Here is a 14,434-nt window from a genome sequence, read left to right on the forward strand (position 1 = left end):
TTGCAACTCTGTTAACCTAATCTCTTCTCTATATATCAAAGGGCATTTAAAATAAAATTGATTCACCGGTAAACGTCTACCATAGTCATGTGTTAACAAGCTTCTTATAAACTCCTTACAATCTACCACTGTCGAGGTAAGATTAGTAACTCTCTTAACCTTATCTCTTAAAGGGCGTTGATTCATGAGCAAATCTCTACTCTACACATATTTATGTGGTTTTTGGATTTCGTACTATTGATCACGATGCCATTAGAAACGACATTACTCAAAATTTAATGGTTTTCCTGGACATACATAGTGCAAGTCGTGCCCTTAAGCAAATATGCTTTTCTGCGTTTTTCTTCTTCACAATTTTTTTTACATAGACATTATTACAATATTCCGAAACTTTTGCTAGTCTATGTCGTATTATTATTTAGTTCCATTTTCTAAAGGCTGTTTCCATGTCATGTAAAGTTAATCTGTGTATCTCGAATAGTTTTTATTTTTCCTCTTTTTATTATTGCAGCGGCTTTTTTGTGGTTATTTAATATTTCGCTTATGAATTATTATTGGAGTTTGTTGTTTGATTTTGCTGTTTTTTTTTTTTTTTTTTTTTTATTTTTGCTTGCTACATATGTATGCATGCATTTATAGGTAATGGGTTTAACACAAATAACAATTGATTATTTAATTATGGTAATAACCATAAGTGTTTTTTTTTCTGTCTTTAGTTTTTTGTTTTTACTATGTTGTGTACGTAGTGGTATTCATACATATGTAAATATATCTTTAGAAAATGTATTCATTTGCTTTTTGTTTATTCGATATTTTTGTAAATTTTTCATTTTTTTTCTCATAAATTTTCTTTTCATTTTTTGCACTTTCACTAGATTTGATAAATTTTTTGATATATTGGAAAAAAAAAGCCAAATTTTTAACTACTTTTTAAAATTCAATCACCGCAAACAACAACAAGAACGAAAGAGACTCAACTGTCCACATTGTGTAATTTTGAAAAACTATTCACAATTTTGGCGGCTCTTCATATATTATAGTTTCGAATTTCAGTCATTTTGCACTACAATTAAATTTGATTAATTTAAATACATATGTATTCCAATCGCTATGCTCTATCTGGACAATTAATTTTCTTTTCATATCTTAGTATTCTCTTCATCTTTTAAGTATTTGTTAAAGTGTCGAAAAGGTTAATTTAATAAATATTTGATCACTTTAAGAATCTCTTTTTAGCATTCATTCTAGTGCGGTACGTACAATACAATCGAAGAAATATTTCTTGGAAAACACAGTACTGTGAGAAAAAGTCGATTCTTTACCTGAGAAACTCAATAAAATCTATAAATATTTTTATTATGCAAATGGAAACGTTATGCTGTAAATAGATGTAGGATTGGAAATAGTATAAACATATCGTCTGTCTGCCAAGTCCATCTGCAGGTGGTAGCTGAATACCCTGAAACTTAATTTTTGCTCGAAAATAATGTTTTAACGCTTGGGCGAGTTAAGCTTGAGTTGAAAAGGTTCAGACAAGCTTTTGGTCACATCGTGTTTCATTCATTTGCCAGCTTATGAAAGACAATTTAATGTACAATTGAAAACAATTTTAAAAAATCATAATATACATTTACATTAGGGCACGGGGGAAGCATATTGGCTTAGCCGGACATAGCCCCCCATTACTCTACTCTACACGTATTCATATAACCACTTTGCAAAATAAGACGTCATATGGGAGCATGTCGAAAACGTATTCCGGTCCCAACCAATTTCCGTTCGTGCTTAAGCCAAAATATGTCGGTGTACCAGATTCTGTCGAAGTGTCTCAAAAATTGTAACTTGTGCGCAAAATCCAAGAAAAAAAAAAACGGGCAGACAAACTTAGATCGATTCAGAAAGTGCTTGTCTTGTACTCTAAGCAAAAAAATTCACAAAAATGCTATTGCTATCAAATATGGCAGCAGACGAGCAGAGATACCAAGAGATTCAGCTGAAATTGACTATAGTTTGTTCTAATACTAATTACAGCTCTTTTAATGCTCTGATACCATGTTGCTACAGTTATTTTAATTTTTTTTTTCTTTTTTTTGAAAATCAAATACAATTTTCATTGAAGAGCTAGACTAAGGCTAATAAGAAATATACCTCGCATTCTCTACAATAAATTTTGATTATATCCTATTGTGCATAGGGAATTTAGAGCTAGCTAGCAAGTCCGCAGGCTATGCGAAGTCCGTACTTCTTACAGAGTTTTTTGTGGCCTTTAAATTATTTCGTATAATCTCATGAAGTTTCCAACGCAAGTTCACTTGCTCTTTCTTATCGAATTGTTTTTAATTAATATAAGCAAACATTTTTATCAGTCATGTACTTTAATTGTCTTATCGTCATCTCAGTTATATTAGGGCAGCAATTGCTAAGAAATGCAATCATTTCTTTTCGCACGTTTGTATAAACGTTTAATGAAACACTTTTGTTTTCCAATATTGAAGACAATCGATCATGCTTCGATAGTCATTCCATTGGGAACACATATGAACAATAAGATAGATTTCTTCTTTTATTTATTTTAAAAAAGTTATTAAATTGATTTCTATTACAAATTATATAAAACTTTCCTAACTCACATCTGCCCAAAAGTGATAACAATCTTTATTTTATCTTTTTAATTATATTTGCAATTTCAATCTTGGTATTGCATTTGGACAGTATGTGCTCTGTTAGAGTTACGACACTTATTTGGAGTATACTGGTTGTTTCTATATTTATTAAGTTCGTTTTATAATGAGAACCAAGAGAGCAAATTTGTTCTATTTTTGTAAGGAATTTTTTATATACACGCACTGCCAGTTTTTATTTAAAGTCAGTTCAATAAGTTATGCTTCTTATGTCATACATTTTATGAATTTTGAATAAACACCTGGCACTAATATTTAATATTTACGCTCTAAAGATCGCTTATTAGCAAACTAATCGGAAAACATGACAAATGAAACGTAAACGGCAATGTCTCACAAATAATTCTTTCAATGTCCTGAAGAAAGTTTTCAATAAGTTATATAACTATATAGTGCAAAGGTTAAGCAATCTTGTGAAGTCATGACTTGGATTCTATTAGGCGGGCGTACGAGTAAAAATAGTTAAATGATGTAAAGATTGTGTAAAGATTGAAGGGAAAATATTCAATAACTTCTTCATAAGTTTCAAGAATCTGAAAAACCCTACTCGCCTGAGCGTCAATGAGGGTACGGTATTTAGTAAAGTCAATTCAAAGTCTCATCGTGTTCGTTTTGTTTGTTATTCTGAAAGTATGTTCTGACATTTGCTCTAGTTTGTATTGACTTCAACTTGTTAAAAAACGTACTAATTATGAATGGAATAAGAGCCACCACTTCAACGGCAACACTCCGTGCGTCATCATTAATTTACGATTGTTATAATTCTCTCGATAAACGACTAATTGAAAGTGTTGTGAAAAAGTTCGAATCACCTCAACGGAGAAGATACATAAGTGTGCGAGGGAAGAGTGATTGCAGAGCAAAATACTCAAAAGTGTTTTGGCGACTGCATCATTATACACTAATCATCATGTAGCTGGCCATACAGAGAAGACAAACAAGACAAAAGACAAAGAAATAAATGATTTATTAATTTCGATGATTTCCGTTTCTTTTTAAAGTTTGATGCAAAGTTTTTAAGTAATTTTTGAAAGTATTGAAATTTATTTCATTATCTAGGAAATATTATTTTTATGTAAAAATGATCAAAAAGAATTCCTTTTCATATCTATCCACATATAATAATAATGTAATGAATGCAATCGAATATAGCGTGCATTAATGCATTGTTGAGAAATTATTAAGAAAGCGAATAAAACCAAAGAAAAATTTGAAAAAAGAAAAAAAAAAAAAATAAAACATAATTATTATTCATTAAACATATGAAACCGGAAAGACGAAAACTATTAAAAATTGATAAAACTTCAATTAAGAGATAAAGATATCTCAAATATAATGAATGGGTGCCCGAAACGTTCAATAGACGTTCATATTTACTTTCCTTAAAAACGGAACGGAGTTACGTAATAATAATTTGAAAACAAAAAAAATAAAAAAAAAATAAAAATCATTAAACATTTGAATAAATACGATTTCTTAAGCAAAAATTATGAACACAAAGTTTTGTTTTAAAGTGATCAAATACGTCGTCAGCTAGCCTTGATTGTTGTTTTTTTTTTTATAACATTCTCATATAAAATTTGTTTCTCAACATTTAAGCAAATTTAATTTTTCTTTTTTTTCCTTTTATTTAAAACCTTCTGCAACAACCACACTTTATGACTTTTAGGTGTTGCAATCATAATTAAAAGAATTCTTTTTTTTCTAATCAAATAGCAACCACCGAATACGAAAATTTGAACATATGTTTACGGGCATTTCAAATAGTACTTGTACCAGAGGGCTGTTCTCTTTAACACACCCAACACCAGGAAAAGGAAAAAAAGAAAGGCAAAGGAACGCGCTGAGACTGAACTTGCAATAAGATGACAAAAGAAAACTATGTATATGTATGTTAATTAATTGCTCACCCGTGGACAAGTTTAAACGTTTACGTGCATCACGTTTAGAATATAAAAAGTGGTGCAATCCCTGGCCATGTGTTTGTGTAGACTTTTTATTGGTAATAGAACCAAAATTGTGGCGTGCCGTCAATCCGGGTGGACGATAACGAGCACTCTTGACGCTACCGCTTGTTGGTGTAAAATTCAATGCATTTTGTGACTTAGACAAAGGTGTTGACGTCGCTGCCACACCCGTGCCTCCTATTACGAGAGCTGACGTTGAACTTGCTGTTGTGGCCGCTCCCAAGCTTATTGGTGTATTGGCGGTGGTGGGCAGACGAGGTAAAGAATTTGTGCTAGACATTTGCGTGGCGCTAAGCAAACTACGCGGTAACGTCGAACGGGCACTTACAAATGGTTCGTTGTCATCGGAAGAGGAATCTGTTTCGTAAATGGCGTCTGGTACGCTAGAACGTCTGACATCTTTCGAATCAGAAGACGATAGCCACGGCTTGGCTGGTGATGTTTCTAATACTTGGTGTTGCTCATCGCCGCCTCCTATACTGCCACATGATCGCACACGATCCAATTGCTCCCTACTAAGACTTTTGTGATTAAATAACAAATCACCTGCCGAACGACGCTTTGCTACGGCCAAAGCGGATGCAGACGATGAGTTATCACGATCGAGTTGTGAAAGTCTAGTTCTGGAATCGCCATTAGCCAGTAATGCCGACTCAAAACTGCCGCGCCAGGAAAAGCGCTCGTAGTCGCTGGCGACGCCGCACTCCTCCCCGGCGGTATCGCTAACGCCGCTAGTTGACTGGTGATGATGCGGTCGAGTATGTGCAGAGCTATTATTGTTTGCACTATTGCCTACTGGATTATTAGTAGTACCCGCCGCAGAAGAGCCTGAGTCAAGCAACAAGTCGTGCGATTTGCTGCGCGCTAAATGATAGGCTTCATCTTGTGCATAGGCGTTGGGCCTATTGGACGTTTGGCAGTTGGATTGTGCGGAGGGATTATAAGCGATTAACGGGTGTAAATACTGGCCACTACGAGTGTTTCCGTGTTTTTCTTCCACTATTGTATCCTCCTCGTCTTCGGTCGTTGTCGCTGAAATTTTAGCTTGCAACCGCTTATGCTGATTTCGCTGCGTGGATATTGGCGAATTAGTACCGTGCGAATCATTGCCACTACTCACTTCATGCATTAACGCTACTAAACGTGCGCCTATATGTTGCATAACTTTTGCAAACAATTGTGGAGAACGTTCAGCACTGCGAATGCTACTATTCGATATTCGATCGTCTTCTAATACTTTGCTTACATTGTTACTCGCAATTTGTACATTAGATTCTCGCTCTGGCAATTGACTTGCGGGCTTGTTGGCATTCTCCCCCATAGCCATTTTTGAAAATGAAGCTACCAATTTTTGATAAACTAAAGCTGAGTCATTTGTCAGACCTCTTGTTTCATCCAATACACCACCATCGCCTCGGTCGCCCTCTTCATCAACTTCGAATTTATTAATGATTTGCTGACAACTATCAGATATTTGTTGCCTTAGCTCACTTCGCCGTTGACTGCTTCCCTCTAAATCCGAACTAGTATAATCCGAAGAATCGTACGAATCTGACCACGTGTCCTCACTGCTCAAATACTCTACGATCTCTCTTACTTGTTCGTCATTTATGCCGGGCACAGTTTTCATTAACCTCGTTAATTCGTTTTCAAAGTAAGCTAACGTAGCCGGGCGCGCTTTCGCCCGTCTCACAGAGATAGGCGTTGTTTGATTAGGCGTGCCGGACTTTGAATTGTTATCAGATCCCTGATTCTGTTGGGCATTTGCGGTTGCTACCACCAATGTTTTGAAAAACTGTCTCATTTTAGACATCATTAGGTTAGTTTCCTCGTCGGAACTCCAATTATTGAAGCTATCTTTTCGTACCAAATTTGTATTTGATGTTGGTGGCAGCGAATGTTTTTTAGGTAAACTTTCTATAGGAAAAACATTTGCATCCGATTCGAACTGAACATTAATACGCGGCACATCATTAGACAATGATAGTTCAGTTTTTGCATTGTTATTTTCTTTATCTTCGTTGATTTGTTCGAGAGTTGTTGGCGACATTGTACGGCACTGAGTAGAAATTGTTTCCCCTTCAGTAGGTTTTAATAGGTCATCGTTGCTACCCACGAACCCGCTGTCGCGACTGTGATGTTGCTGTTTTTTTGCTTGAGAATTGCTTATGGAGCCAGGAGTTGGAGTGCGACATTCCAAATTTGTGGAGAGTGATTTATTAACATCTTCCGTTTGACTGACGTCGTATAATTTCTTTTCATCTAGTGAATCATGACGTTTGCGTACCTGCTTCTTACGTTTAATAGTATCGAAAGCATCAGTAGTTCTGTCGCTAATGTTCGCAGCATGAATGACGGTTTCGTCACATGCTTCCGATTCAGAAGAATCTAACATGTCATTTACATTGTTAATCGGTAACAGATTATTATCCTGATTATCATTAACAGAAGCGGTTAACGTGTCCACAAGTAAGTTATCCAATGATGAATTATGAGATCTTGGAGTACCTCTGGCTCGTACTAGACGCTTTCGGCGTTGACTAGGGCTGGGCTGACCTTCACTATCACTACCAACACTTCCGCTCTCATCTGATTCATTTTTCTCGGCAGCATTAAAACCCATAAAGCCAGATAAGAAGTATTTTTCTAGACGCGATGAAGCCAAATCCGTCACTTGATTTATATCATTAACTGGCTCATCAGGTATTCCTAATGAATCCAAACCTTCTGAGCATACGCTGCTAACTTCTGATGAAGTTTCGTCGCCACGTGTGTCGATCGAACTCATCACTTTTCCGTCTCCTAAGCCAAAGAAAAAATACTTTTCTAACTCAGAGGCGGACAGACGATGATGATGTTGAAGCGTGCGCTGACGTCTCTTCTCTAAATCGTCCAGTTCCTCTTCGTCAGTGTGATCGCGCAACGAAGCTCCCTCGCTTTCTTCACAGCTTTCTTCAACAATAGTATGGAGTGTGAAATCTATAGCGGTACGGTGATAGCCCCTGAGTTCTTCTTCACGGTCAGTAAACATTCCTATTAAATGCGGATCTTCGCCATCTTCCGAATCTGTGCCAGTGGGCGTTGTTTCATTATCATCATCTTCATTGTCATTATTAACGTCACCATGTTCACTTAAATCCTCAACCCAGGAGTCATCGTCTGCCAAGCCATCTTCCAGGCAAACTGTTGGGGCTTTATTTCTGTTTAAATTTTTATTAGCACTTAATGAATTACTTTTTGGGTCATTAACATCATGATCATGGTCAGCGTCGTCGTCATTCGCAGTTATACGTTGATTTCTTAACAAATCTACGGAATTGACTTGATCGTCATCTCGTAACTCTTCCACAGCACACGACGCTATCACTTCATTATTATCTATTTTAAACTGAGCTTTAAATGAGTCATTGCCAATGTTATTATCCTCTTGAGATATATTAATAGCGCGATTCGCATTTACGTCGCTAAGCGTACACGTATTTTCAGAGTTAAACAAATCTCCTGTCGCACGTGGCGTAGCGTCATCTTCATTGTTTTGATCTTTTGTAATCATTACTAAGCTTCGATATTTTGCCGATAACGAATTGGGCGAACCATTAAAATTAATATCACAGTATTTAGCACTTGCTGTTGTTATCAAATTTGAACTGCGCCATGCAGTATTAACACTTGCACTTGCACCGCTTGAAGGGTCGACACTATTCTCATAATATTTGTAATTATTGCGAGTGGCTGTGCTGTTAAAACCGAACACGTCGTCTATATCTTCGCAAACGATATTTTTAGCATTATTGTCCCCTTCTTCGTTATTGTGGTCAATTGTTTTGATGTTAGTATTTTCGTTAAACGAGAACGCTGTTGTGGTACCACTTGTTGCTTGTGGTTGTTTTTCTATGGGTTTTCGTACGGCACCCAAGTACCCGCTCTTATAATTTGATTTTTGGTTTTTATTAACATTTTTTTCGTATGCGAGAGAGTCATACGCACGATTATTGTCTTTACCGTTTAACATTTCATTTTCAACTGCTTGCAAAGCAGAAAAATCAACCGAAACCGACGCTGGATTGATCTCCGAGTGCGAAATAGTATCTCTCGATTTTGAAGTTGGTTCGCTCTTTACTTGTGACATCGGCAACGCTTCTCTACCTGTGTTTAATTGAATGTTTGCAGTATTGTGCTCTAGCGAGTCCATAAAGTATTCTGTAAAATTACTGGAAGCGGGAGGCTTGCGGATGTTTAGTAAATCTAACGCACAACCATAATAACAGTCAAGCAGTTCATTTGTTTTGCATGCTTCGCTGAACTGTTGGTCGTTGTTTTGTTTTTCTATTAAATTTTGTTTATTGCTCAATCTTCCATCCTCGTCGACGAAAGCAGCTGCTTGTTGAACCTCACACACCCGTACCTGTTTATTGCAAACATACGATTCACATATAATAGCAGTAGTAGCAGTTGTAGTAGTGGTAATAGTGGTGGTGCTGTTAGCAGCAATGCTAGTATTACTACTTTCAGATTTATCCAAAGCACTATCGCATATTGTTTTAGTTTGCATGGTTTTGTTTTGGTTTTCTTTTGCTTCGCATTTGTTTTCGTCATTGTAAACAACGTCGTACTCTTCTTCTCCTCCTCTTTCGTTTTCCACAATATTTCTTTTAATATTATTCTCGTATTCCTCCTCCGCTTCCTCTTCGTCATCGTTAAATTGCTTATCGTAGTGCACGTAGTTAATTTTAAAATCTTCGTTGTCACGTTTTGTATAATTATGGTCGCTGTTAAAAACAATGCCAGTCTCAATACTTAATACGTCATCGCATAAACCACCGCCGCCATGATTAGCTGAAACGTCGCTATCGCTGTCGTTATCGTTATCGTTGTCGTTGTCGTTGTCGCTGCGGCCGTCATCATCTTGCTTTATTAAAGACTGATGGAAGTCAGTGGTGCATAATTTGCCAACAGGTATTTCCACTTTTTCTATCTCACATTTCTTTTGCACATTAGAACCAACGCCAGCAGTAAGCGATGAATACTCGGCTAGAATTTCATGACTGTTTACGTCTTTGTATGCTTCCATTCTATACTCACTTTGTCGTTGTTCTTGTTGCTGTTGTCTTTTTTCTTGTTGTTTTTGTTCTTGGTTGGTTTTAGTTACCACACCGGTTTTAGTTTTATTTTTAGCCTCTTTCACCATAAAGCACAAATTGTGTAATTTTTTCTCTAATGTTTGTACTTCCTCAGGTAAGACATGCTTTCGCAATAAATGTGATGAAGCCCTAGCAATGCTCTCTAAAGCCGCAGGTTCACTATCTAAATTGTTGGCAATTGCTTGGGTTTCTGTTGTGGTCTGCGCTGCAGTTAAATGATCTTGATTAATTTCTTCCACATCACGTTTCAGCTTTTGCAATTTAAATTCCAATTCAGAACTTTGCTTAGTCATAGTCAGGAGGCGATTCACATCATTGGAAATACTATCCAGCTCCTGACAAGCATCGACCGCGTCCATCGGTGATTGATCGAAAGTCTGAGATACTGTTGAATTCATCGAACCGTTGTCAACCGCACGCGTTTCATTTGAAAGCTTCGATTGCATGCCTAACGCGCTAAAGTTATTTTTTTGTTTACTAATTGCTGCAAATTGTGGTTCTTGTTGCTCTTGCTGTTGCTTTTTCGAATGCAATTTTTCATTTGCCACTTTCTTGCTAACTGTGCCATGATCATCGTTAGCATCATTATTATGTTCATCATTAAGAACATTGATTGGCACATTTGCCACCTCTACACTTTCATCAGTATTTAGCGATCGTACAGAATTTAGCACTATACCTCCATCATTATCGTCTGCTTGTCCGTCGATTATAAAAGCGCCATTGGCAGTCTCTTCAGTCGCGTAACTTGCCACATGCGACTCAATGCATTCACTTTCGTATTCGTCGTCATTATCAGGTACGCTGTCACCATTACGTTTAAAACCATGTGCACTTGAATTACTGCAACTATCACTTTCGTGCAAAGGAAAGGCATTTTCGTTTGTTCGTTTATTTACATTATCGACACCTTCGTTAAATAATTTAATACATCGCAGTACAACACCACAGTGGGACCTTTCCGTATCGGTATTATTGTCAGAGGAATCCTCGACATTTGCTTCTGATGATGATTGCGTGTCCGAAATACTGGAGTTTCCGCTTATCCCACGGGTTCGCGACTTCCGATTTACAACGAATACTTTGCAGAAACGTCGTCTGCGAGGTCGCCGATCAGCTACGTTGCCAGTATCATCAGAATTGACAGATTCTGAATCGGAACTACTTAAATTACTACTGCTTCCGTTATCATTCTTTTCATTTCTTTCATTTTCAATCAGATCCTTACTGATGTCGTTCGCAATGTCGTAACTGCGATGAACTGACTTACGTCGATTGCTTTTATAATATTTATTCTCGGAACTGTCGCTCTTATCTTTATCGTTTTCCGACTGTATATCGGATTCAGAGTCTTCCGAAGAAGAACTAGAAAAATTTCGTTCGCTTTGCAGGTACCCATCAATTAATGGGTTTAGATCTTCTGATTTGCCAATTTTTAACATATCGAGGCTATTTTTAGTCGTTTTTCTTATCGAAAGTGCTGCCGCTTTGTGTTTGCCGGCGGTAATAGAATAATTAATCGTTGATGCCACCTCCGTTATGTTTGGCAATTTGCCAACAACTGCAGGTTGTACAATTTTGTGTAAATTAAAGACTTTTATAACGCCAGCAGCTGTCGTACAATCGGAAGGGGTGGTTTGCTTATGTTTTTGTTTTTGACTTTCCACATTTTCTTTCGGTGCTCGCAGTTGATTATCTACTTTATTTTTGCAATCATTAATGCGGTATGAGTTGTCACTAATGTGCCTAGAAGCAGAGTTACAACTTTTTTGATTCACCGTCAAATCATGCGAACAAAAAGACTTCAAAGGCGGCCAACAACTTATTACCGGCTCTATAGATTTTTTATTGTTCTCTTCTCCACTGATATCATTATGTTGAGTTTTATTGCCATTCTGGTCCTCTATTAGTATTACGTTTTCATTGCCATTATGTTTTCGGTTAAAACGATCCGCCGAGAGAGGTAAACTCTCACGCGTTTCTATTTTCGCTCTCTTGCTCTGCTCTGTTACTCCGTCTGCATTATGCCTCTTACTGTGCAAGGTGGCGTGCAATTGTTCGCAGTAATTGTTAGCCAAAGCAGTTTGTTTGCCTAAAGTATCGTTTGTGCTTGTATGCGTTAACTTTACATTTGTGTTTACTATTGGTGGTTGCGGTGGTAGTGAGGTAATAGCATTGGTACTAGAATTTGATCCGTAAACTTGTTTTCTATCTTTATGTAAAATATTTTTCTCTAATTCTGTATTAAAAACTAATTCTGCTGTATTTTGCTTTGTTTTATTCGTTGAATTCTTGTTATCTTTGTTAACTGAAGTTGAATTATTATTTAACTTATCAGTTGACCGTATGCGAATGTTATCGAATTGTATAGTTTTTGAATCTAAATTGCCTGATGTTTTACTCTGCGACAGGGATAGTGTTTCATTTTCAATTGTTTCGTTAACAATCTGACCCTTGCGCGTTATGCTACATTCACGTGTGTCCGCGCGATTTAAAGTGTGATTTGAACCCGACAATGGTTCTGCACTTACTAACGTTATTGGATCGTTCGGTGTTTTCGGACAGTCTGAATTGCCGTCATCGATAACGGCATACTCGTTTGGCTGGTAGAAGTGCTGTTGGGGCTGGTCGTCGTTAAAGTTGCTGTTGTTGTCGTTTATTGTGTGTATCGAATTCCTATTACTAACAACATATGTTTTATTACTTCTGGTTTGGCGGTGGCTAAGTTGGTGTGGGTACAAATTATGTGGTTGGTGGTGAGCTGAGAGCTTTTCAACATTTAATAAAGTCTCTAGACTACCGCCGGTGGTTGTGTTGGTACCGTAACCAGAAGAAGTTGAACAATGCGATTGGGTCATTCCAGTTAGGGAGTGCGTGGAAGAAGTCAAGTCGGGCGCGGAAAATTTGAAAGTGCTATCCATTTTATGAGTAGTTAAATGCTGGTAGGTGGCAGCATTATTGTAGGCAGCAGCCACAGCTGCAGCTGCAGCAGCTTGTAAATTATTCGTGCTGGCTGTTGAGTTGACTAAATTGGAACCGGCAGCAGAGTTCCAAAGTTTTTGTAAGGAAGCGCACAGACTCTTTTCATCTGTATCTGAACGCAAGGTATGTAGAGGTGAAGGCAACTCGTTGGGATTCCAATACGGGTAGGCAGTCACGGGTACAGGTATTGGCACGGGAACCGGTATTGGCACGTATTGCGGCTGAAGAGTTACATGCGCATTTGATTTGTTAATTTCCAATTTTTGACTAATTTTGGAAGCGCCGCAACTGCAGCTATCCGGTGGTCCCTGCCCATTGCCGCGCGGTGAACTGTGACGATAAGATTTTGGGTGATGTTGTTCCTTATTAAGTAAACGAGTTTTTATCCTCGTTTTCATGCTTAGTTGATGTTGACCGCGGCTAGTTGGCGATCGCGTCAAATAGCCATCTGAACTAGAACTTTCTCCTTGCATTAGAAACTCTTCATCCGTGCCCGTGTCACTTTCCTTAATTCGTGGACAATGTAAAAGTTGCTTCCGGTACAAGAGGGGCGATTCTGTAGGTGAAGCTGTACTATCGCTTGATTTAAATTCACGCGTATAACGTCTGCGAACTAGCGGCGATACGCGCGGTGAATAGCGAATATGTTTACTGATACTGGTATTTATCATGGACGGCTCAAAGTAATCCCAATCGCAGTCATCAATTGTTATGCTACTACAATTACGAGTTGATGAAGATGTTGAAGAACTGCTATCTTCAAATTCGTCATCTTCTCGGCACGATGAAGCAGAATCTGCTGAATTTATGAAAACTAATTTAAATTCATCGGCTTCCATATTATAGTGGGCGTGGTTTATAGTGATCGATTTAAACTCCATTTCCGAAGAGGTTTCCATTGTATCATAGGCATCTACGGGCGGTAACACATTCATATTAAAATATATTTAATTTAAAGCGTTCTATATTTCACCGGCACCGTTATTGCATATTCTGTAGGTTAGTTTATATACAAGCGCTTATATCCAAACACACTTATCTCGAGTATGATATAAAACACATAATGCGTACACTAAGTGATAAAAAAACATTTGTTTTTAAGAGCATGAATAATTTCAACGCTTCACAAGAGTTTACCAAACGCCCACAAATTACCGGTCATTATCGGTCATTGTAAATTAGTTCTAATAACAATAAATAACCCTTCGCCAATATAAACATTAGGATTATGAATGGTAAAGAACGTATATCTTGTAATTATTTGAGTGAAATAGTTTTAGTGAATGCAGATTCGGAATGAAATGCGTTACATGTGAAAAAAATTCTGCTTTCTATTCGCTATGAGTATGAAAATGTATTCCTTTGGCTTCCTATATTTTAATTTTTTGATCAGGAACTTTTTACAGGAACTGTTTGCCTAAAAATATTCTCATCAGCTAGTGTATGAATAATTTATTAATCATTGATGAATTACGTAATCCAAAAATATTTAAGTCTGGGTAGAAAACACAACCAATTTCTTCTTTGCTTCGAACACACGTGTATTGATAAAAGCAGATCTCTATCATCGCAAATGACTTAGTCATGAGTATTCTACACAGAACCCATTATTCGGTTTTTGGCATACGATTAAGATTTACTTTACATGACAAGATTTACTTTT

General features: G+C 37.2%; 1 protein-coding gene across 4 annotated transcripts in view; it reads right to left on the minus strand.

Moving 5' to 3' along the window:
• LOC119638719 overlaps positions 1-14,434 on the minus strand; it is a 131,625-nt gene that overhangs the window by 16,335 nt on the left and 100,856 nt on the right. For 3 of the 4 annotated variants that reach the window (XM_038035666.1, XM_038035669.1, XM_038035667.1), the window contains one exon: positions 4,592-13,684. The exons of the other annotated variant lie outside the window; for it this stretch is intronic. In XM_038035666.1, the coding sequence (XP_037891594.1) occupies positions 4,592-13,684 (9,093 nt within the window). The remainder of the gene's footprint in view (positions 1-4,591; positions 13,685-14,434) is intronic. 4 annotated transcript variants of the gene reach the window in all.

This window comes from Glossina fuscipes, unplaced genomic scaffold (assembly GCF_014805625.2).
Source record: "Glossina fuscipes isolate IAEA_lab_2018 unplaced genomic scaffold, Yale_Gfus_2 109, whole genome shotgun sequence".
Lineage (NCBI taxonomy): Eukaryota > Metazoa > Arthropoda > Insecta > Diptera > Glossinidae > Glossina > Glossina fuscipes.